Below are 24940 nucleotides of genomic sequence, written 5' to 3'. Positions count from 1 at the left end.
TATGCACTGATTTCTGTGCAGTTAATTTGAACAATTATTCCTTTGTTGGCAGCCAGCTTGTGAATTATGTAGGTCTGTTTATAACGGCAGAGAATATATTCCTGCTGTTTTATGTTAACCGCCTTCTTCTTGTTTCTGATTATATCATTTGTAATTACTCCCTGAGACCGGCCTTGTCTCTCACTGAGGCCAGAACCACTTTCTCTGCTCTCCTTGCTCCCCCTGTATTCAACCTTCTGTGATGGAATCAACAATAAAAGCTAACAGCACACCTAGTAGTCGGTAATACACATTATGACACGCCCTACAAGTTTACGCTGGTAATGCACAAGTTGTGTGTGAATGTGAGTAATTAATTAACTGATGTTTATTTGTAATAATCGAAGAACAGTTCTTTTGCTTATTGTAATTGGTAATCCTCTGGTAGTTGTAATACTGCTGTATCTGAGTAAGCAGTTAATTGACGTTTATTTGACAAATAAAAACATTTTGTCAATATTGTTGTTAAGCAAAATGAGAGATTTCATTTCACATAACGCCAAACAAATATATAAATGCTGTATTGGGATTTTGCGCCCGCCCGCTAATGCGAGTGCAATTCGCTCCTGGCGAGATTTTAAGAATTTACCTAAAAAATCCTGAAGAACGATTTAAAACTCGTCCTTGTTACAGAAAACAAATTAATCTTTATAACTTTTGTCCAGGCGAATGCTGATTGGTAGACACATACCCGACTGGCGAGTGTAAATTTCAATTCAAGGCCAGCCCTGAAATGTGTAGTAGCTTGGCAGGGTTGTGAGATGATTATTGTGTCATTCAGAACAACTTTTCTCCAATTGCTAATCCTGCCTTGTGACTTTGAACACTCGGTGGCGGGGCTGAGCTATAAATGCGCGAAACGAAATGTAATAATACTTGCTTGTACTAACAGATTGAGCAAGCATTGGCGTATGGTTGTTTCTCGACTCTCCTTCAGAGCCTGCATATCTCAGGTGGTAGAGCGACGGTCCCGGCTTGACCGTAGGTCGTGAGTTCGAACCTCACTGCAGGCTAGTTGTTTGTCTAGCCTGCTCTGCTTGCATCATAGATCAACAGATTCGGTGAAGATTACGTGCTTATTGAAATGCCAGGAGCAACCCACTCGCCCATCAGAACTGAATCCTTCATATATCTACAACGAAACAAAAGTATTGTATAAATAGTCCAAACAGAGAATATGTTGAGAGTAATCATGTTCGCTACTTGTTCTAAAAAGTCTAATTCATGTTTGCTGCTAGCTACAACTGTCTGATTATACTTAAAACTTGCGTATTGATTATTTTCGTTGTAATCAATAAATTTGTCCCGGTTTTTGTTGCTTATGAGTTTTACGATTTGTTTATGACAAGCAGGGCTTTGGAGCAGGCGTAAATGTTAAATTGGTCCGGCTCCAGCTCCGGAGCTCACTTTTATCATAGGTTAGCTCCAGCTCCGGAGCTTATTGATATCATAGGTTAGCTCAAGCTCCGGAGCTTATTGATATCACTGCTCCGGCGTCATTAATGTTTAAGGATGAACGCTTAATTTGCCATATCTAGCGTTTCAAAATAATCACAAACGAAACACCACAATGGTTAGTTAGAAAAGGTGGCGCCAAAGAGGCAACAATTCTTCATTTTGTGAGAGTTGCTGTTAAATTATATGAATTCAGCCATTAGTAGCAGCATGGCATCTTATGAAATACATTGGAGCTGAATCTTTGTTTTTAAACAACTGCTCCAGCTCCGTTAAAATGCGCGCCTCCGGGGCTCCGGCTCCAAAGCCCCGATTACAAGCAGGTTGTCCGATAATATCGGATCGGAGCCGATACCCGATACAAGTCTTAGTATCGTACATCCTTAATTACAAGCAATACAAGATTTATTGTGGAGCTTTTTGTGTTTGCTTTTACTTCAGTTAAAATGAAAATAAAATTGCGATGTTTCCTAATATTTTTATAACAGCGCACTGCACTATGACGTAATACTGGCAAACCTTTATTGGATTGAAGGCCGGAAGTTGATTTAATTATTATCAGTGCTGACTTGAAGCCACAAACCAGAAGTTGTTACCAAGTCTCTGTTTATTGTCGCGTACAAATTACAGAATATTCTATAAGCACGAACAGCGACATATTAATCGTAGGCAGAAATCAGTTGCCCTAATCAGGATGAAAGTGCGAGCCAGGCCAGGCTGGATAAACAACTAGTGATGAGGTTTGAAATCGCGATCTTCAGTCTAGCAAGATTTACAAGGATCCCAGAGTAGTCGCTTGCCGGTATAAAATAACTTGTTTAAGTTGCTTTCAGCCTTTCTCAACCGGTGCGCACTGGTGCACCATGGAAGGCTGCTAGGTGCGCCGCGAGCGAAAGGAAAAAACGGAAGTACCTTTAAAGATATGCAACCATAAAACTCATGTAATAAAAAATGCAGGCAATTTAAGACAAATATCGGTACACTTCCAAAACTTCGCGCTCGCTTCGCTCGTAAGGTGCGCCGCCACGTTTTCATACGTCTCTAACGTGCGCCCCAAGTAAATAAGGTTAAGAAACACTGAATTAAATGAACGAAATAAGCACACAGTGTAGTTTGACGTCATACATGCGAAATAGTGCACATTATTTTTTTTTAGCCGTATTTTTCTCTGGCACTAAACATATCATATAACACGCGTCAACAAATTGATTAAAACTTAAAAGTGCTCACCTTCTTGCTTGTTGATGAACAATTAATACTATAGCGAGCAAAGGCGCGAGAGTCGAGCACAAGATTGTCTGGGTGACTCGCTGCTCTGCTCCACATAACCACCTTGTTTAACCCCGAGGCCACAACACACCTTGGGCTTCTATTGCTTTGAACGGCGTCTATGAAACCTTTTTCGGGCAACGCGCCTATTGGCTGAACCTAGGTAGCGGCGCAGTCTTTGTGAAAAAATTCAGCAAATAAATTTGCGCTGTTGGAATACAAACCATAATTTTACAAACCGAGTATGTTTCAATTGCCTTTATAATGAATATCTCTATGGAAGCTTTAAAATACAGAAAGAGAAAGCGTATAACATTATTTGAGGGACGGATAAATGTGGGGCACTGGGTTATGAACCACAAAGTGTAATTTTATGACTATTTTTTGTCTTTTATGCCCAAAAGCATCGTGCGTCTCACTACACACTATTGTTACGCCAAACTATTCCAGAACTTTATTTAACGGCCTGCCGACTGCCAAGCGCTACAACGCGTGTCTTTTAATTGTATTAAAATAAGCGACAGTAAAATACTAAAACACTAAAACAACGAAAAGCGGCCAACGCCTAAAAAGGTGACAGCAACGTAAATCCTCAGGGTTTCTATAATGAGCTCAAGCTAGCCCCAAAACACGACTGCCCACATTGGATTTCGGGTACGCCATTCACAACAACGCGAGGAAAAGGTGTGAGTGTCAAACGTGACTAATTATTAGGTGCCAACGGAAAATGGGATAAGATAAGAAATAAAGCGTGAAAGGTGAGGTGCAAAAGTGGTATAATTTACGTGAGTGAGAAAGAAATAGGAAAGCGAAAACACGCGTACAAACGATAAAGCTGAGAATAAAAACGCGCACACAAACGATAAAATCGGTGTAACACTATAAAATGAAAACTTGCAACTTAAACGATATAAAGGTGTTTTTCACGCTGCACGCGAATGTTTTCAGTCTTAAAAATACATTGCTTTCAAAAAGTTTTTGTGAAAAATATGTCTCAATTTGACGTGACATTGTAACGTCATCCCGAAATTATTTCCATACCCCCAATACAAAATCCTAGATTCGCCCTGCAATGCTCTACAAAAGTAACTTTCCATCGTATCCCAGTTTAAGAACATCGGCTCCAATTGTTGCTGGCACAACATAACATTCCGTCACTTATTACTTTTACGTTACAGCGCCCTCCCAATTCCTGATCCACAACACAATAGTCCTTTTTAAACAGCTCAAGTGTGAACAAGGCGCGATGCATTTGTCCTAATACAAACCACGCTTAAGTTAATGCAGCGACCCCCAAGGATCACTCTTCGGAGGCCAACAAGCTTGTCCTATTTTAATTATTAGATCTCCCTTGTAACAATATGTGAAGTATTTATTTGTTCGTGACCAAGGGGGTGGGTACACGGGAGTATTTGGTGTCAATCGAAGTTAAAATGTTGGAAATAATGTTGTAGTAGCACATAACGCAGAACTTTTACGTCAAATACGATTGAAATATTAAAAAACACCTTTTAAAGTCAAACACTTAAGATGCACTAACTTATCTTGCATTATAAGTGTTTGACTTTAAAAGGACGCCAATGTGTAAGTCATTGGTCGGAAAACTTTTTGTCGCGGCCCAAGGTTCTTTCAAGAGCTATTGAAGGACCACTACGTAAAACCACTAGGACAACAGCAGGGGTGGATCAAGGGTTGTGTTTGGGGGCATGGAAACCTGTAGGATGACGTCACAAAGTTATATCAGAAAGCAATTAATCTTAAGAACACCTGTTGTTATTGAGCAAACTTGTGTGCAAATATGAAGCTAAAACCCAGTCTAATCGCGTGTACCTGTTTAAATTTGGCAAAACATTATTGAAAGGATTCGTGACACATACACAGCATCTAACATATTAATCGAATATTGCCCAAAATAACGGCATCAATACTCTGCTTTGAGCTAACCTTATATGGTTTATGAGTCACACGGCGCAATATGCTGTAATGTTCAGCGCCCACAACTGCATTACAAAACTAGAATACCAATAAATTGCCCAGAACTCTAGACCCATATTTTATCAACCACTAGTGTAAGTGTCAAGGACTCAGTGTGGCGCAAGTTTTGCTATTTTGTTGTTTCTGGGTCGAGTTGTTTGGTAAATTGCGCGAAGTATCAAACTAAATATATGATTCGATATATTGCTCTAATTTTATGTTACACTAATCTTGCGAATCTGATTATTACTTGTCACAAAGTCATGCAATTTGTAAATTATTGCTATTTGTTTATTTAGGCAATTTCACCTTAAAAAAAACTAATTGTCAAGTTATGATATTATTGTTTTGTGGAAAGTGTCAAGCAAATATGATTTTTTCCTCAGGCTAATTTTACAGTCAAGCCCTAAATAATACAAAAGTAACAAGAAAAACTTATTTAGTTGGCCGCATATCAACCTTGATGTCACAACTCTAACGTGTTTTAATGCGATCTGAATAAAACCTATTCCTCGGACTAAAATGTCCGCAAAGTTTAGAAGGCGATATTGCGTTGGAGCATTATTTTGGGAAACGTTGAGCGTTAAACACATTGTTGTTTCTGGAAGTCAAATTACTTGTTCTTACGCCCATCCCCTAACTCGCGACGGCCTTTGCATCGAACGATCGAATAAGTTTTTTAAAATCGGAAAATCTTTACTTAACCGGAAATCTTTACAGCAGATGCCCTTTGACTCTGCAAGATGCGGTTCCACGGAAGCACGTAACCTTCCCCTCAACTGTTTTTATTTGGCAATTTAACTGTTTAAATGTAACAATCGCGCATGAAGCTTTTGTATTGGAAGTAACACGTTTTTAACCTGAAACTTATTTAACAAACTCTTCTTAAGATTACTCTTCATGACGTCACGTTTAGATATAACTGTGTGACGTCTCATCATGTGACGTAACGTTGTGACATCATGACGTAACTTTGTTACATTTTGTGTGTGCGGGTTAGATGCAAACCTTGTATTTCAACACAAAGAACCAGCTCACAACAGGTCACGTGACACGAGGCCAGGCACATATAGCTGCTAGTCGATCACGTGATCACACCAAGGTTCACTTTCCTTGAACAAATCATATCAAAACGATGGTTTCGGCCCACACATTATCCTTTTAAACTCGAGTAAAAACTACGTTTTTTTGTTATATTGTTTCGTTATATGAATGAGTTTTTTGGCTTTATTGTTTCGTTAGGTTTAAACACTTTTGCCAGACAATCTTAAACATTAACTAAAAGTTAGGCGCGAGTTTGAACACACATTGTTACGACGCACACAGCTCAACAACCCTTTTACGATTCCATGGCTGTAAACTAAGGTTGTCGATCTCTGTAAAAAGCCACGGCAGTGTTTGCGAACCTCTTTTGGAATCGAAGGAAATTTACGACAGAATTCCAATATTAGGCAAAGGGCTTTATCTGCTGGTAAACCTCGCAGCGCTTTAAAGGGTGTATATACAAGTGCAGCTACAAAGCAACTCACCATATAATCGTTATTTTTGTGGCGTACAGTGTTGCAGCACAAAATATAAGTTTTTAAAAATGTTGTTACTTGCACTGCAATGTCTGCAAAGTTTTAACAACAGTTTACACGGATATGGCGGCTAGTCGATTACGTAAAAAACCTCAAATGTTTTTACCAAAATAAAACCTTTATAGGTCAACATACCTTAGTATGCATAGCGTTTTTATGATGAAAATATGCTTGAAACGGCAAAAAACATTAGGAAAACGTATTAAATTTCGCATTAAATTTAGATTTAAATAGCACCACCAGTCTAGACCACCCTTGTCTTACAGCAGGGGTCGGGAACCTATGGGTCGCGAGCCAAATATGGCTTTTTTTGTGACGTCAAATTGCCCTTTTGATGAAAAATCTTGCTTCCAAATAAATCTAAGTTATCAGTTCTGAGCATGATCTGAATAAATCTTCACGTGGCCACGGTCGCTTTCCTAACTTAATATTTCCTTTTTATTGAGACTGCTATGTTTTATCCAGTTTGGGAAATCTTTTTATCTTAATATCCAAAAGGCATTCTATCAACGGAACTCCGTAATCAAAGTTGTACAAACTTAGCTAATTCATTTTAGGTGCATATTATGTTATGTCCTTTAAATGAGAACAAAATAAACCACTCTGCTCAATTTACTGTTTTTTGCCAACCTACAACTAGATGTTAAAAAGCATCATATGGCTCTCATGGAAAAACAACCAAGAATATGTGGCTTATATGACTCCTTAGATTAGATTTACATAGTAAAAGTAAGAAAAATATATTTTATATCTTTTTGGGAGGTCAAGGCCTGATGGACCACCCTTTAAACCGCCCCTTTCTTAGTGCATGTTCCCAGGGAAACCCATCACACGAGAAGAAACAATTTGCAGAATAAGATTAAGATTTAAGGTGGTTCCTGTTTCAGCCTCGCAAAACAAGCATCCAAGTCACGTGGTTCAGCAAAGGCCTGTGATTGGTGGATTAGATTGCAACGAATATTCAACTTGTGTTTCAATTGTAGACTTTTGCAAAACGAACATGAAATAATATTTTAAAGTTTTAAATAACATGAATTTAAAACAAACTTAAGCAGTCGAATTCTACTTAAAAAGTGTATTGTAACTGAAAATGCCCTTTATACATTGTGGTTTGTGGGCGTGACAATTCGGAAAGTTGCGCAACATGAGTTAAACATTGACTCGGCTGCGAAACGAACAAAGAACGCGCGCTTTGCACGAAGCGTTGGTATTTGAGCGAAGTTTAGTACAACAACGAACTGTTGGAAGGTTGGGTTTCGATAGACAGGATTTGAGCAAAATTTTACGGAACTTTTTGCGTTTAATGTTATCTGATAAAATTGAAAAAGTTTAATTTATTATGATAAAAAGTTTGTTTTTGAAATGCAAGCAACTACATGGCTATTTAGTTAACAAAAATTGTTTTTAACGAATCCTTTTTAGTTTTGTTAAACTAAATATTTAAGCCAAGTTTAGTTTTAAATTTAAGGATTTTTATTTTTATTTTTTTTGATTTTGTTATCTTAAGGTTTGACTAAAAAACATTTTGATAAAAGATATTAGTTAAGTAAGGTCGAAAGCTCATTAAACGCTTAATACATCCATAAATAAGTTTGTTTAATGATTGTAGAATTTATGAACTGATATTTTAGATTGTAATGTTTTTATGAACCTTTTTGGCTCATTTTTAGCGTGCTCGTATAGTGACGTCAATATTGAGACTGTTGCTTTCTCAGTAGCGACAGCTAGCGGGTGAGCAAAAATAAAATAACCACCACCTGGAGACAGTTGGAATTAAAAATCTTTAAATAAATTTCCTTAAATTTATTTGTCACATACCAAAACACATTACGTCATATCGTGACGTCGCAATATGGTATGTTAAGCTTTATATAAATATACTTAGTCTTGTTTGAGCAGCTTTGTGTAAAGTTAAACTTGTGCGAGTGAAAATGGCCGAAGCAGCCGAAGCCGAACAGGAGATGGTTGAAAATGTTCAAGATATTACTGTGGTGAGCAACTTTAAACAAAATATTTCGTTGCAACTTTGTGGAAGCATACTGTGAGGTCTACAAACCAACAATATCGTGGGTTTAGATTTTATTAAGACTTTGTTCCATCCATTAGCTATTAATCATATTTCTAATCTTATTCCGATGTTAAGGTTATTTAGATTTCGGTCATATTGCTTTACATTGATGTTAATTTTTTCATCTCAACAGAACAACGCAACTATTTTCCCTGGAGCAGAAGTTCACGTAACAGAAGTGACGCAAAATATCAACGTCACAGAAGTACGTAACGTCACAGAAGTACGTAACGTCACAAATGTGCGTAACGTCACAGAAGTACGTAACGTCACAGAAGTGCGTAACGTCACAGAAGTGACAGAAGTGCGTAACGAGTACAACGTTCAAAACATGGTCATGGGTGACGCCTACTTCGGTAACCCTGGCAACGTTGTTCAAGCAGATGACGTCACTGCATCAGGTGAAGATTTTTTGTTTCTTGGATATTTTTTGGGGGGTGACTGATTCGATAGGTCAACATTTTAATTTACTACGGCGGGTTTATAAATTGGATTGAAGTTTTGACGCCAGACTAAAATACGTCAGACAGAATGGTTACCAGGCCATGGCCCCCAAAACTATATTTTTCCAAATTTGATTATTAAATGCAAAAGTTTTTTGACACGACCTTATTTCTGCTACTATTTATTTAAAACCGAAATTCAAACTATACCATGTTGTGAAGTGTGATTGTGAACTCACAAACTCTAAAAATTGCAATTTTTCTTTATCTGAATATACATAAAAGAGAGAGTTCGTAAGCCGAACGATTGTGTGTGGCAACATGTTCGCCCGGTCGGTCGCTGACAATGCCAAATTTAGGCAAAGTTCGCAAAATATAGCGTTTGTTGTCACAGTTTGAACAGTAAGTAATTTATATTTTCAATGAATTTCGTGTTTGTCTGACGTTAAACCCAGCTTAGTTTGGCGTTTAGTGCAAACGTAACAAACACAAATTTAGGTAGAGTTCACAAAATTTCGCATTTAATGCGGCAGTTTTAATAGTAACCAATTTTCAGTTTCAAACGAGAATTTACTTACGTTGGACGCAATGTAGTACCAGGATTACGTTACTTGAATATCATGCAATGCGAACAATGGCTGCTACAACTTAAGGTTTTACGTTTGTGAATGGTTCTCTACCGATATATGTCACAGATCAGAGGTGGCCAACACGCGGCTCTTCGACCAGTTTTATGCGGCTCTTTCGTTCACATTGCTTTAAATTTTAAGTCAACTTTGGTTAATTTGTCGCCAACATACTTTTTTTATTTTATTTGTTAGTGACTTTGCATAATATCTATAGTAGTCCATGACTGCCATCCAATTTTTTTTTTTAAATAGTTAAAATAATACAATTAAAAAAAAGTATATTAGAAAAAACAATAGTTTAAAAAAGGGATGATTTCTGCCACTAGGGGTCGCGTGGACCAACCTACATGCGCATATAGAATACTTGCATATATATTTAAGTATTCTATGATTATTTAATATTATTTTTTTAATCGTATTTTTTTTTTTTTTTTTTTTCTAAATTAAAAAACAGGTTGGCAGTCATTGGCCACAATACAAACGCCTCATTCTGAATAACAATTGGCGTTTGTCTATTTCGTTGTCGTTCGTTTCCTTTCACTTCAATTAGACGCGTTGCAAACTTTTAATACCATACCAGCCTGCTTTAATTGGCAACAAGTAATCAGTTTAAAAATATGTCTTGATTTTTAAACAACATGCTCCGCTGGTATCAGACGAGGATGCGGCACAGTTAGAAATAATTAATCGATCTTCGTGGAAAGGAACTTCTGAAATCTATTTCAAAGGAAGGTGCAGCTATATTTTGGAAACATGTGCTAATTAAAAAATACTCAAATATCAAACGGGCTGCACTTGGAATACTTTTCATGTTTGGATCCACTTACGTTTGTAGAACTGTGTTTACCAACCCACCGATCGTTAAATCAACCCACCGATCAGTTATGACGTATAGGCTACAACTAAAACTAAAGGAATTGCTTCGATTGGCAACGATTGGCTAAAGAATAAAACATTTTGGTCCGATGGGTGACAAAATAATACCAGTCAGATTTAAAAGGGATTACTGAAGACAAGCATGGTCAAAAGTCCCGCTAAGTATAACACAAATGGCAGTATAAATCTTTCATTTTTATTTTGGTGTGTATCCCAAGATTTAAAATAAATTAGGTTGAGAAAATACAGTATCTGTGCATGTGAAACGGTTTTTTTTTAGTCATTTCTACCGATGTGTAAGGTGAGGCTCTTTGCGATTACCACAGCAATAATGTGGCTCTTGGTCGCCGACTGGTTGGTCACCCTTGTCATAGATGTTTCACAGTCACGCTGATAACTGCGATAATTTATACGCCATCCGATTAAATCGATCGGACGAAATCCGATATCACGAAATCACGTTACGTTGGAGCCGGTTCAGTTAACTAAACTATCCCGAGAATGATGTGGCGCCGGAAATACATATTTGTTAGGGCCGATCATCGCCTTCGTTAATTTGTAATGGTGTTGCCATTACAACACTGGATGTATCCTTAAAAGGTTTTATTTTAAACATGTTTCGTCAGTTTATCCTAGACACAATGCGGAACATTAGCTTTCGGTTTCATGCTAAATTGACACAGGTATTTTTAAAACGGGATTTTTTTTCTTTTGTTGGACGCAGTGTGGAATCTACCAGGATTACGTATTTGCTTGAATTTCGCGCAATTCGAACAATTGCTGCTACGACTTAAGCTTTATTTTGTTAGTAATTTCCGATCAATATATCTCACGGGTTTCCGTTACGCAAAATATATATCGTGCTCACCCAAGGTTGAGTGTCTAGTCGTTCATTTGCACAAAACACACAACTTTTACAACGTAATTAAGTCGTAATGCACAATAGTGAAGAAGAGCCCACAGCATGGTGGATTTACTTTTAAGCAGCGGCTTAAAGGGACGGCCAGCTACCAGTTGCAAATTGCTGTTCGTGTACCACGTACGATTAAAAAAGTTAAAATGTTTTTTTTTTACACTATTTTCGCACTAATTAGCACCCATCCAGGATATTACGCTATCCGTAACATTACTTTTTAGTAACTTGGTAAATTGCCTTTTAAAATCATCGACAATAACACGCGTCTCAAGCAAATAACGGAGGATACAACATAATATGTAATAGTTATTATTTATTAGGAGGCCACAGCTTGATGGAATCTTACATTTTGTTTAACCTATGCTTGAGAATGATTTGGTCCGGGGAATACGCATTTGTTATGGACACGACAGCGCCCTTGCCAATATACGGACTAATGTTGTTGCTGCTTTCACAAGGGCCGCATCCTACTTTGATTACTTTGTAAATATACATTAATATTTTAATTAGGCCTTCATGGAACTTCTAAAACTAGTTCACGGACCCCCAAGGGGTTCATGGACCACAGTTTAAGAACCCCTGCATCCATGCTCAGATTTTGCGTTTTTAAAAACAGGTATCAAGCTGTTTCCAGTTTATAACCTTTGTATATTGTGTGAAATTAAACCATCGTGTTTCAACCGATGCCTTTGTGTTATAACCGTTTAAGCCAATGACCTGATTTTAGTGCACTTTAGTTAATGCTTTTAAATGACTTGATTTGACTCAAGTCTTTTAAACCAATGATTTGGGTTAAAAGGAAATGTTTTCACTAATGATTTTTTTTTAATTGGGTTATTTATGTTGTTTTGGCCCGTAAAGCAATTTTCTTGCTAAATGTTGCGTTTATGTTATTTTTTAATTGAGTTATTGCTATTAATCGGGTCAGTTTATTAAAAGGACTTGACTTGGTCTGATTATGACTTGACTTGGACTTAAGTTACTTTAAAATGACTTGTTTACAACACAGCACGATATCGTTGATAACTTATAAGGATAGAGCCCGTGAGGATCCAACAATTCGGACAAATGCGTATTCCCGGCGCCAAATCATTCTCGGCTAGGTTGTGCGGCACTTAACGTGTGTGACACATTTTGATTTGATAGAACTGTCAAACTCAGTGCAACTTATGTCAACTTTAAACAAGTTATGCTTGGCTTAGCACGTCAAAAGTTCTTGCAAGCACTCGCGTATGAAGCTCATTCTTATTCTTTCATCCACACTCTTGCTATTCGAACAGAATAGCGGCCAGTCGGTTTATGAAAAATATCCATTAAAACTATAGAATGTGAGAGTAAGGACTTGTGGGGGATGCAGGCTCTGAAAAATGGCCTTACCCAAAACTGTTAATTTTTTTTAAATTCATTTAATATCACACAATCACTGTTGTTTGGTTTAATTTCGTGTTTTGTTGCAAACGTGCAGGTTCTAACATCGCCTTGCTTGAACAGCTAGTTGAAGAAAAAGGTAAGTTCAACATATTTGATCTTAATAATCTTCTACAACTAGAAATAAGTTAAAGTGTTTTGCCTTGATACCACCAGACACATTGTTCACTTGTTTTGTTTTAAAGCAACTGAAACTCGTCAAAATTTCAGCATAATTAAGCGATGATTCAAAAGCGAAATAATGGTACTCTGAATTTTAAGCGCTGCAAAACAGCGCCTAATAAGAAGGAGAACACTACAAAATAATTAATTAACACCAAGGAGTCGGACCGTTTCACTTGAGTATAAAAATAACAAGCATCTCATTTTAAAATCTCTCTAGCAGCCTTATTAGTCTTGTTTTGGGCAAGCAATTTTATTGTTTAATGTTTATTTAATATTAATCAAATATTTTTTTGAAATAATTTGCGAACGGCGTCGAACCTAAACATGGTAGTCTATAAGTTGACCCTTTTAAACTATAAGTACCGGTATGTGTCTGCGTTTGGTTAAGGCTACTCATAATATTCGGTTCAGTTCCAGGTCATCTTAAAATCTTACAAAAATACGGTTCTGGTTTGGTTATATTGTGAAAATGTCCTTTTATTAATTTTTGAGTATAAAAAAAGCATCTTATTACAAATCCTCTAAAGTTACATTATAAAAGCGGTTTTATTTAATGAGCACGCAACATTTTCCATCGTTTTCGCGTTGCTGTAGAAATTGTCAATTATATACCTTTCTGTGAGTCTCTGTTATTTTTGGCAAGTAATTTTAGGGTTTCATGTTTATTTTGTGCCAATCAAATGTTTTGTTTTGAAATATTTTGCAAATGGCGTCAAACGCAAGAATGGTAGAACATACCTTGATCCTTTAAAGTTTAAACTATAAGTAGGCTATTGTCAAAATATTCGGCTCCGTTCCAGGTCGTCTCCTTATTATCCTTCAACAATAACGTTCGGGTTCGGTTCTAATATGCAAATACTCTCTATTACTTTATGAAATTGGATTATAAATGCTTCTAATTATCTAAACCAGTGGTCGGCAAACTTTATTTTGTCGCGGCCCAAAATGCTCTTTCCAGGGCAATTGAACCCACTACGTAAAACCACTACGAAAACAGCAGCGGATCCAGGATATTTGTTTTAAATTGGAGGCATTAGAATGACGTCACAAAACAATAGTTCTTAGAAACAATTGTTTTACTCGAACGAACTTGTGTACAAATACGAAGCTAAAATCCATCTTAATTGCGCGTATTTTGAAAAAAATGGATTTATTTGATTTAAGTCGGCAAAACTTGTCTGCTTATGACTGATGTTGCTATTTCCAAACTGTTAGGTTTTAGGATTTTGTAAAACACTAATTTGTTTCTTTAATACCACTTGTCCACCGTGTTACTTAAAAAAATATTTAAATATTATTAAAAAAAAATCTTACTGTATATCTTACCAACTCTTTTAAATTGCTTTAATTGTGATATTTTACGTTTTTGCAATTGCAATTATAATGTTTATAATGTTTTTGCAATTGCAGTTATAATGTCTTCCTTATTCTTGATATGGCTGGTCACTGAGTAGTTTGGTGGAAAGGTTGTTGGATGCTGTGTTCAAAAAGGGAACAAAATGCATATGTATTTAGTTATTTTTTGTAGCCATTCTAAAGCCACAATTAGTATCTGGTTTTATTTTGTTGGGACGGGGAACAAATAGAGCATTTTTTTGTTTGAATCTCAGCAGGAAAGCTAAACGTCAAAATAATTTAGATTTGAAAACGTACATGATAACTACAAACACAACATTTTCCTAATGATTACCAAAAACCTTGTCCACGTTTTCCTGACAATATTCTGAAGTAGGTGCCTTTTGCCATTAATGTTTTCATTAATTTATTATTCAACTGGTCCACCAAACATAAAATACTTTCTTGGTAATTTTTTTTGGCAGGGTCAACAATAGTGCAATTATTTAGCAAAAATAATATATACTGCTATTTTTTTTTTAAATGGTATGATAAATATGTACTTAAGCATCTTGGAAATAATTTACACTTCTGTGTTTTAAAGATAGCGATTATAGCAGTGACTCTTACCCTCTGTTAATAGCCATGTCCGACAAATTACAAAATCTTTCGTTAAACCCCAAATTTTCGCGTAGTCACCGAAAACAGATATTTCTGTATCAAATCGACTTCTGTTGTTGATTTGCGATAAAACAATATGTTTTGGGGTGACCAGTTGTTAGAATTGAGGCTTTAATGCAGTGGGTCTTGAACGTTTGTGGCACACTAAAAAATCCCAACACACTTTCTATAAAAACAATTTTGTAGCTTGACAATTGCCCTTTATAATGGTAAAGTAATAGGTAAATGTCTTAATGTTATCAGTTTTCTAATATATAGTGTGCCAAGCTACAAACCCCACCATGCCACTGAGCAGCAACAAGTAATATTACCATTGTTATCTTATTTATTTCTTTGTGAACATTTGCTTTAAATGAACATGTATTTTGCTAAATATTTCACAAACACTCAAATTACATGAAATATTTTATATTCTTATGTTGTTATGTAAATATGTGTTCTTGTATATTTTGACAGTTGACACCAACTTGTGTATTGTTTCACTGGTTAGTTTAGTGGACATACCAGGTTGCAACAGTTCCGACACAGTTCTAACAGTTATTTTTTGTGTTAAAGTGGCTCTGAAGCCTCCGGGCAATCTAGTCACATAATATCGATGTGTTCATTGCATTGTTGTGGTCGTCCAGAGTGGAAAATTTGTTTTGATGAATTGTTTCTAGGATTGCATAATAGCCGTTAATTATGATGTATGGCCCTTGGCCCAGTTTTTAAAAGAGGCAGGCTGGATGATTTGCATTTGTCAGTCCACAGTTTGCCGATCCCTGCTTTATAGAATTGCAGTCTCTTTTCTGTCATCTCTTAAATCCAGTTTGAAATGTGATATTGCCATTGTATGTTGACTCAGATTTAAACTTTTCTGTGTTTGTTTTATTTAAACTTTTGTTCAGCTCATTAAACCATTACAAGTCCCAATTTTTCGGCTAGGGATGTTCAAAGTGGGGTTCGTTCAGATATTAGGAGCTTTTAGTATTTGAATAACGGATATATCTGGATAATTGTACTTTAACCTAACCGGTTAATCGCATAATAAAAATCCGCATCCTAGAAAAGGAAAACATCTGCCCACAGCAAATTTGGCGAACCCAAGCTGAAAAGGTGTAAAAGCGAACCGAAAACGTTAATTGTGTTATCAGGTTAACCGGTGGTACAATTTTCTATCATCGCCAAATGTCAAACTTTCCTTGATGTTAGTTTTTAGTTGTTCTATGTAGAGGTGTCTTCTAAGTTGTTGTAACACAGACTTTCTGGGAAAAAACTAATTAATTAAAATATAAAGCTTTGAAAAAGGTGTATTGTAAAAGACCTTTTTGTTTCATTTTTGTAAACTGGACCAGTGGTTTCAAATGCTGCTTAATGTTGTTAGTAATTGTCACCATAGCTGCGTTGCTTTATTTTGTTGTTTCTTAAAGTTGTGACTTTTGCAGACAAGGCTAAAGTTCAGTTTGTTTGACATGTTTCTGTTGTTCAAGTTTTGATTCCAGTTAAAGTTCTTCACTTTAGTCGAGGTTTTTTAATTCTCAGATGCAACTTTGCGAGCGAACCAGAAAAAAGAGGCCAACATCAAAATCAAATCTCAAGAAACAATCTTGGTTAAACTTCTGGTCATTAACAGGAAGAATGTCGAAGAAGAAGGTTTTAACGCAATGTTGGTCTATAGAGGCAATGAGAAAAATGTTACTTTTTTTGAGGTGGATGAATTCTGTCAGGCTGCAAAAGAAAATGCAATCAAAGAAGCAGAATCTAAGTTCAGCGACCAGGCAGCGAAAGTTAATTTCATTGCCAAGTATGGCAACTTTATAGTTATTATTGGAGGAGCTGGTTATGGCAAAACTACCTTAGGGATACAAATTTTGCAATATGGGTGTGATAATCAACCTGCATCTGGCTACATCTTCTATGTAAACCTGCCATCGTTAGACAACAGAAAAGAAATTAGTGTTTTTGAGTTCCTCATAAAGCTATTCAACTCAAACTGGAAATATCATTTGGAAACAGATAATAAAATTCTGGAAAGAATCTCCAAATCCAATAATGTGTTGATCATCATGGATTCAATGGATGAAACAGGTTTCAATCTTTCAATGAAAGCACCAGTCATTGGTTTGTACGAAAGAGCAAGACCAGAAGTCATTCTCCAAAACCTTTTGCGGTCTGACATTCTTGGCAATGCTTTCAAGTATCTTATTACACGACCGGAAGCATATCTCCAGTTGAACCCAGATTGCAAGTCACACTTCCCACTTGAGGTACTTGGTCTCGGCGAAAATTCACAGGATTTGCTTTTCAAGGAAATTTGCCAAAGTCAGGAGAAATACAAAAAAGTGAAAGAGGTTCTCAACCAAAATCCAGCAGCCAATGCATTAAGCTTCATCCCATTATTTGCCAAAGCAATTCCAAAATACATTCTAAAGCATGGATTGGATGGTGGTACATTTACTACTACTGATGTGTTCACATCTTTTCTGAACGAATACATTCGCTCGGATCACTTCAAGGAAGACGAAAAGGTACTTCGCAAGCTCTCTGATTTAGCTTTGTATGGAATGCTTAACAAGAAAGTCACCTTTGAAGCACAAGATTTCACCAACGTTGGTCTTGAAACAAATGGTTTAGGGGATTTTCTCAAAGTTCAAGGTCAGTCCAGTGATATCAGCCTTAAAATCTTGGAAGGAGACAGAACAGTTTTGTTCAATCACAAGCTCCTGCAAGAGTTCTTCGCAGCACTCAAGATTATGTTTGACACCCCCATTAAACGGTTTAAAGAGCTACTGAAAAACTTAAAAAGTGTCGATTGGGAAATGGTTCTTCAATTTCTCTTCGGTCTGCTCAATCCGAAACTCCAAAGCAAGCTAAACGCGCTGTTTCCAATGTCTTCAGCTGATATTTCCACCAAGAGAGGCTTGCTCAAGGATCTGCTTGTTTCCATGACTAAAGATTTTGCCCAAACATCTGTGAAGGATTTCCCAGTTTCATCCGCTTCATTGTATGAATTTGGTGTTGAGGCTCTTGCAAAATACAGTGAGTTCAAAGCTCGGTCAGACGATAAGAGGTTGTTCACGCTGTGCAGTCTCGCCTACGAGTCTATGCTTGATGACATCACAAGATCAGTGGTGGAAGTTTTCCCGGACATGGTTTTGCTTTCGCGCACGATTCTTCCCAACCACGTGGCAAGTCTCTGTCACGTGCTTCGCGCCAGCGACCATCCAATCGCCATCAACGTTGGAGCTTACTTCGAACGAGCCAAGTTCATCGGGGATGGATTGAAGATGCTGATCAAGACCGTTGCTGAAACACCACACACGGTTGGTTATTTAATAAATATATAAAGTATAAAATATTGTATTTTGTCGGTCATATGTTAGTTACACTGCTTAAATTTTTGATGTATTTTGGTTTTCAGTGCTAGATAAAGCTACTTAAATATAATTTAATTTTAATTATTATTTAGTTTTATTCAAGTTTATCCTGGCTTGAGGCTTTATTGTAAAGGTTGGGGGTTCGGACCCCCCCCCCTTTTTTTTGTAAGTGACATTTTCGTTTTTTGTACGTTTTTGTCACTCATCGTTCTAAGCGGCAATGTTTTTAATGTAATTTGGTCACGCGTCTTAAGCTAATGCGAAATTAAAATCAAACGCAAAACGCCGTTTTTCTTTTCTTGTTCGGTCAGCCGTAAACGCTAGATAGTTTTTTCTTTTGCCTTTGTTATTCGTTCGGGTTGGCTGATTAGCAAGTGTGTGTTCGACAATCAGCAACAATAAATCAAGCTGTCTCCGCCTTTTTCTCGCTAAAAACGTCGAGTTAGCCGGTGCTGATGTTTCTTGCTGTTTGCTGTCCGCGTTAATATCAGATGTCGGTGTAAGACAGGGGTCGGCAACCTACGGCCTGGGGGCCGGATCCGCCCACCACCTCTCAATACTTTTTGGCCACTTAACTAGTAAGTGCCAAAATATTTTCTCGCTTAGCGCGAATGATCTTTCTGCGTCCGGTTTGTTTGCCTTTTGACGGTGTCTTTCAAATAGATCAGCGCTTCTTTACCGTTGCCATGGAAGGCATAAGACGTCATTACGATCCCTATTTTATGACGTCATATCCGTCGCTATATTATAACGTCATCAAATAAATCCGGCCTGCAAACGTAAATCTTACAGTTATCCGGCCAGGGATCACAAGCTTTAACAATTATCTGTCCCCTTAACAAATTATCCGTCCCTGAAAAATCGTTTGCTAACCCCTGTCCTATACAGCTACAATTATTGCGCATGTAGCGGCTCTAAGGTGCCAGCCAATGCATTCGCATTTGAAGAAGTACCACTGATGAAAAAATGTAAAGAGCACAGCCGTGAGTGTGATGGCAGCCGCGTAGAGGTGGCGGCTGTAGGTTAAATGGCGTATAATGGTGGACTATGTGCGATGGCAAGACAAATATTAAATCCGCGAAGGTGATTATTTAATAGGGTACGATAGTTTGTTTTGCATTACTGGAAGGGGGGAGGGGGGTCATTAATCAGGTCCAGGGGCGTATCCAGAAATCCAAAAAGGGGGTCCCGATTTTTCAACTTAGGTAATTCCCCGTTTTTTGTCTGACGTTAATGACGTCATAAAATAGCGATTGTAATTACATCATAAGTAATATCAGAAACAGCCAATTAACGTCCAGCAAAACCAAACTTTTAGACGCAAAACGCACACGTACGTCGTTGACAATCCTGCCGTATGCCATCTGAGAAACCGCTTAGTGTACAATCGTTAACTTCAGGAGAAAAACTAAACCAAGAACGTAAAATAAAATATATGTGATTGATTATTTGGTAAATCTATGTACGGGACTACGATAAATTACAAGCACGTGTTTCGCCACCTGCAATACTAAACGGAGATTGTTTCTCCCCCGTGTTATTTGATTAGCGCAACATCTGCAAAAACGCCACTTCAATAGTTAATCTGTTTGAAAGTGTTTAACCTTTTTAATTGAGGGCACACCTGGCGAGCGAAGCGAGCTCGATTTTTTTGGTGGGGATAACGGCATTTCTTTTCAATTTCTTACAAGTTTTTATTACATTGCCGAAAATAAAAATAATAAAAGCTTTAAAAAATAAATGTCCAATGTTTGAACACGTTTTCCGTTTGTCCGCGACGCACTTGAAAGCCTTCCACGGAGCAACGGTGGTAAAGCGATGATGAAATTCTAAAGACAGCATTAAAACGTAAAAAACAGACGTAGAAAGAACATTCGCGCGAAGCGCGAACATTTTTCGCACTTACGTAGTTAAAATACTCAAAAAGTATTCAAAATGTACTCGTGTATAGTTTGTCGAAGAGGCAGCGGGACCAATGAATTACAGAGACCGCTTGATTGATTGTTATTAATTGTCGGATACGCCACTGATCAAGTTGTTTAATATCTAGCTGAGTTTAGCGCACCTAGGAAGTCTAATCTATCAATTGACCATATTTCAGATTCGCAAGTTCCACGTAGATGAGGCCACCATCAGCATTGCAATTCTAGCACCGATGGTTCCACAGATGCAAGAATTGGCGATCTTACGCAGCAAACTTTCTGTCGACGACATAAAACTTATCTGCGAAAACTTGCAAAGGAAAACACTACCGGTACTAATACATATATCACACATAATAATTGAATTTATAAGCTGTGTGTGTTATGACAGAGCATGAATTATTTGAGAGTAAATAATTTCTTTCTAAAGTAATAAAAAAAAACACAAAAGTATTAACATGGTAAACACCAAGCCATTCACTATTAGATTAGATGCAGGTCAATGTTGATATGTGAAACCTGTAATTCCAGTTACGTCACTTGCTTAATATGACGTAACATACAGTCACCCCACACAACCAACTGGTACAATTTCATCTACTTTGTTGCATGTAGATTGAGGTTCTAGATTTGAGCTACAACAATCTGGATGACGCTGGGGTGAAGCTGCTATCCGGGTGCATCCCCTACATCGAGAGGCTTGGACTCGTGCAATGCGGACTCACATCCGACCATCTCCTGGTGTTGGCGAGCAGCATCGAACAACGACAACATCCCGTGAGTTTTAACAAAATGTAGTAATATTGTATGATATTATCGACACCCATCTAATACAAGTGAAACACACAATAAGACTTACTAAGCAACACTATAGAAAGCAGAATTATCTGTAACAGCATTATTTTACGACCAACTTACAATCATACCAAATACTGGAATATCTGTGACGAAATGAGACCTGAACTTGTTGGAAAAGTCACAAATTATTCGGATTTAGATCTAAAGGCCAAAATAAAATGTCAAATTGTAGAGCGAGGGTTGATCACTGTTTGGGCCTCGCGTTTTGGCACCGGACTGTTTGCCTCTGTTTGGGTTTAGATTTTGGCTTAGGGTTGGAATTATTGCTGGAGTTGGTGTAATACCACTACGTCTTTTCGTACTGTGACGTAACAAACAGTAACCCCAGACAACCAACTGGTACAACTTCATCTACTTTGTTGCATGTAGATTGAGGTTCTAGATTTGAGCTACAACAATCTGGATGAAGCTGGGGTGAAGCTGCTATCCGGGTGCATCCCCTACATCGAGAGGCTTGTACTCAAGCGATGCGGACTCACATCCGACCATCTCCTGGTGTTGGCGAGCAGCATCGAACAACGACAACATACCGTGAGTTTTAACAAAGTGTAGTAATATTGTGTGATATTATCGACACTCATCCTATAGAAGTGAAACCCACAATAAGACTTACTGAGCAACACTACAGAAAGCAGAATTATCTGTAACAGCATTATTTTACGACCAACGGCACAATAATACCAAATACAAGAATATCTGTTACAGAATGAGACCTGAACTTGTTGGAAAAGTCACAAATTGTTCGGATTTAGATCTAAAGGTCAAAATAAAATGTCAAACTCTAGGACGAGGGTTGATCACTGTTTTAGGCACCCTCGCGTTTTGGCACCGGAGTGTTTGCCTCTGTTTGCGTTTAGATTTTGGCTTAGGGTTGGAATTATTGCTGGAGTTAGTGTAATATTACTAATACTTTTTGCACTGTGACGTAACATACAGTCACCCCAGACAACCAACTGGTATAACTTCATCTACTTTGTTGCATGTAGATTGAGTATCTTGATTTGAGCCTCAACAATCTGGATGAAGCTGGGGTGAAGCTGCTATCCGGGTGCATCCCCTACATCAAGAGGCTTGTTCTCATTCGATGCGGACTCACATCCGACCATCTCCTGGTGTTGGCGAGCAGCATCGAACAACGACAACATCCCGTGAGTTAACAAAGCACCAAGGCTCGAACCTCTTGATTGCCCAACCCGACATTTTCATGCAATGGTCGTCCTCTGTCAGACCAGGGACGAATAGAGTGATAAAGCTCCCTGGGGCTGCGGATAGTTAATCACCCTAATACTCAATTTACAGTTTCATATTTTTAGTTAAATGTTGTTGAACGACGCAGCATCGTGTTTATTTTATACAAATGCACAATTTGTTGACAATTCAGTATTTTTTAAATATTTTTCATTATTTGTTCTATTATTTTTTTCTTGGTTAAAATGCCCTGGCCCATATTTTTGAATGTTGCTGTTTTCAAACCATTAACAAGGATTTGAGCAACAAATTAAAAAGTGAAAGAATACCTGAAAGCAATATTGTTGCACCTTGTTTATTTCTGTTGTCTAAACCTCCTTGTGTTTATGCAGATAAATTTGATGCCCCTTGTTTATTTCTGTTGTCTAAACCTCCTTGTGTTTATGCAGATAAATTTGTTGCCCCTTGTTTATTTCTGTTGTCTAAACCTCCTTGTGTTTATGCAGATAAATTTGTTGCCCCTTGTTTATTTCTGTTGTCTAAACCTCCTTGTGTTTATGCAGATAAATTTGTTGCCCCTTGTTTATTTCTGTTGTCTAAACCTCCTTGTGTTTATGCAGATAAATTTGTTGCCCCTTGTTTATTTCTGTTGTCTAAACCTCCTTGTGTTTATGCAGATAAATTTGTTGCCCCTTGTTTATTTCTGTTGTCTAAACCTCCTTGTGTTTATGCAGATGGATTTGTTGATCCTTGTTCATTTCTGTTGTCTAAACCTCCTTGTGTTTATGCAGATAAATTTGTTGCCCCTTGTTTATTTCTGTTGTCTAAACCTCCTTGTGTTTATGCAGATAAATTTGTTGCCCCTTGTTTATTTCTGTTGTCTAAACCTCCTTGTGTTTATGCAGATAAATTTGTTGCCCCTTGTTTATTTCTGTTGTCTAAACCTCCTTGTGTTTATGCAGATAAATTTGTTGCCCCTTGTTTATTTCTGTTGTCTAAACCTCCTTGTGTTTATGCAGATGGATTTGTTGGCTCTTGTTTATTTCTGTTGTCTAAACCTCCTTGTGTTTATGCAGATAAATTTGTTGCCCCTTGTTTATTTCTGTTGTCTAAACCTCCTTGTGTTTATGCAGATGGATTTGTTGGCTCTTGTTTATTTCTGTTGTCTAAACCTCCTTGTGTTTATGCAGATGGATTTGTTGGCTCTTGTTTATTTCTGTTGTCTAAACCTCCTTGTGTTTATGCAGATGGATTTGTTGCCCCTTGTTTATTTCTGTTGTCTAAACCTCCTTGTGTTTATGCAGATAAATTTGTTGCCCCTTGTTTATTTCTGTTGTCTAAACCTCCTTGTGTTTATGCAGATAAATTTGTTGCCCCTTGTTTATTTCTGTTGTCTAAACCTCCTTGTGTTTATGCAGATAAATTTGTTGCCCCTTGTTTATTTCTGTTGTCTAAACCTCCTTGTGTTTATGCAGATGGATTTGTTGGCTCTTGTTTATTTCTGTTGTCTAAACCTCCTTGTGTTTATGCAGATGGATTTGTTGCCCCTTGTTTATTTCTGTTGTCTAAACCTCCTTGTGTTTATGCAGATGGATTTGTTGCCCCTTGTTTATTTCTGTTGTCTAAACCTCCTTGTGTTTATGCAGATAAATTTGTTGGCCCTTGTTTATTTCTGTTGTCTAAACCTCCTTGTGTTTATGCAGATGGATTTGTTGATCCTTGTTTATTTCTGTTGTCTAAACCTCCTTGTGTTTATGCAGATGGATTTGTTGGCCCTTGTTTATTTCTGTTGTCTAAACCTCCTTGTGTTTATGCAGATGGATTTGTTGCCCCTTGTTTATTTCTGTTGTCTAAACCTCCTTGTGTTTATGCAGATGGATTTGTTGCCCCTTGTTTATTTTTGTTGTCTAAACCTCCTTGTGTTTATGCAGATGGATTTGTTGGCCCTTGTTTATTTCTGTTGTCTAAACCTCCTTGTGTTTATGCAGATGGATTTGTTGCCCCTTGTTTATTTTTGTTGTCTAAACCTCCTTGTGTTTATGCAGATGGATTTGTTGGCCCTTGTTTATTTCTGTTGTCTAAACCTCCTTGTGTTTATGCAGATGGATTTGTTGCCCCTTGTTTATTTTTGTTGTCTAAACCTCCTTGTGTTTATGCAGATGGATTTGTTGCCCCTTGTTTATTTTTGTTGTCTAAACCTCCTTGTGTTTATGCAGATGGATTTGTTGGCCCTTGTTTATTTCTGTTGTCTAAACCTCCTTGTGTTTATGCAGATGGATTTGTTGCCCCTTGTTTATTTTTGTTGTCTAAACCTCCTTGTGTTTATGCAGATGGATTTGTTGGCCCTTGTTTATTTCTGTTGTCTAAACCTCCTTGTGTTTATGCAGATGGATTTGTTGCCCCTTGTTTATTTCTGTTGTCTAAACCTCCTTGTGTTTATGCAGATGGATTTGTTGGCCCTTGTTTATTTCTGTTGTCTAAACCTCCTTGTGTTTATGCAGATGGATTTGTTGCCCCTTGTTTATTTTTGTTGTCTAAACCTCCTTGTGTTTATGCAGATGGATTTGTTGCCCCTTGTTTATTTTTGTTGTCTAAACCTCCTTGTGTTTATGCAGATGGATTTGTTGCCCCTTGTTTATTTTTGTTGTCTAAACCTCCTTGTGTTTATGCAGATGGATTTGTTGGCCCTTGTTTATTTCTGTTGTCTAAACCTCCTTGTGTTTATGCAGATGGATTTGTTGCCCCTTGTTTATTTTTG

General features: G+C 37.4%; 1 protein-coding gene across 1 annotated transcript; it reads left to right on the top strand.

Annotated features, from left to right (window-relative positions):
• Positions 1–8248: 8248 nt before the first annotated feature.
• On the top strand, positions 8249–22151 carry LOC146134779 (NACHT, LRR and PYD domains-containing protein 14-like). Its single transcript, XM_083395638.1, has 7 exons — positions 8249–8308; positions 8519–8786; positions 16380–18160; positions 20316–20468; positions 20752–20913; positions 21364–21525; positions 21981–22151. Exons 1-7 carry the CDS (start codon positions 8249–8251, stop codon positions 22149–22151), a joined length of 2757 nt encoding a protein of 918 aa, XP_083251764.1.
• Positions 22152–24940: the final 2789 nt, after the last annotated feature.

This window comes from Ascidiella aspersa, chromosome 8, assembly GCF_963924565.1.
Source record: "Ascidiella aspersa chromosome 8, kaAscAspe10.2, whole genome shotgun sequence".
Taxonomy (NCBI): Eukaryota; Metazoa; Chordata; class Ascidiacea; order Phlebobranchia; family Ascidiidae; genus Ascidiella; species Ascidiella aspersa.
The sequence above is the reverse complement of the archived record's forward strand: the minus strand, read 5'-3'. Positions and strand labels throughout refer to the sequence as shown.

What these genes read in the sequence shown, in the direction of transcription:
- LOC146134779 (XM_083395638.1), top strand. Translation starts at nt 8,249, where the DNA reads ATGGCCGAAGCAGCCGAAGCCGAACAGGAGATGGTTGAAAATGTTCAA. An exon ending in TGCAAAGGAAAACACTACCG is followed by an intron (nt 20,469 to 20,751) that starts GTACTAATACAT and finishes TGTTGCATGTAG; the next exon opens with ATTGAGGTTCTAGATTTGAG. An exon ending in TCGAACAACGACAACATCCC is followed by an intron (nt 20,914 to 21,363) that starts GTGAGTTTTAAC and finishes TGTTGCATGTAG; the next exon opens with ATTGAGGTTCTAGATTTGAG.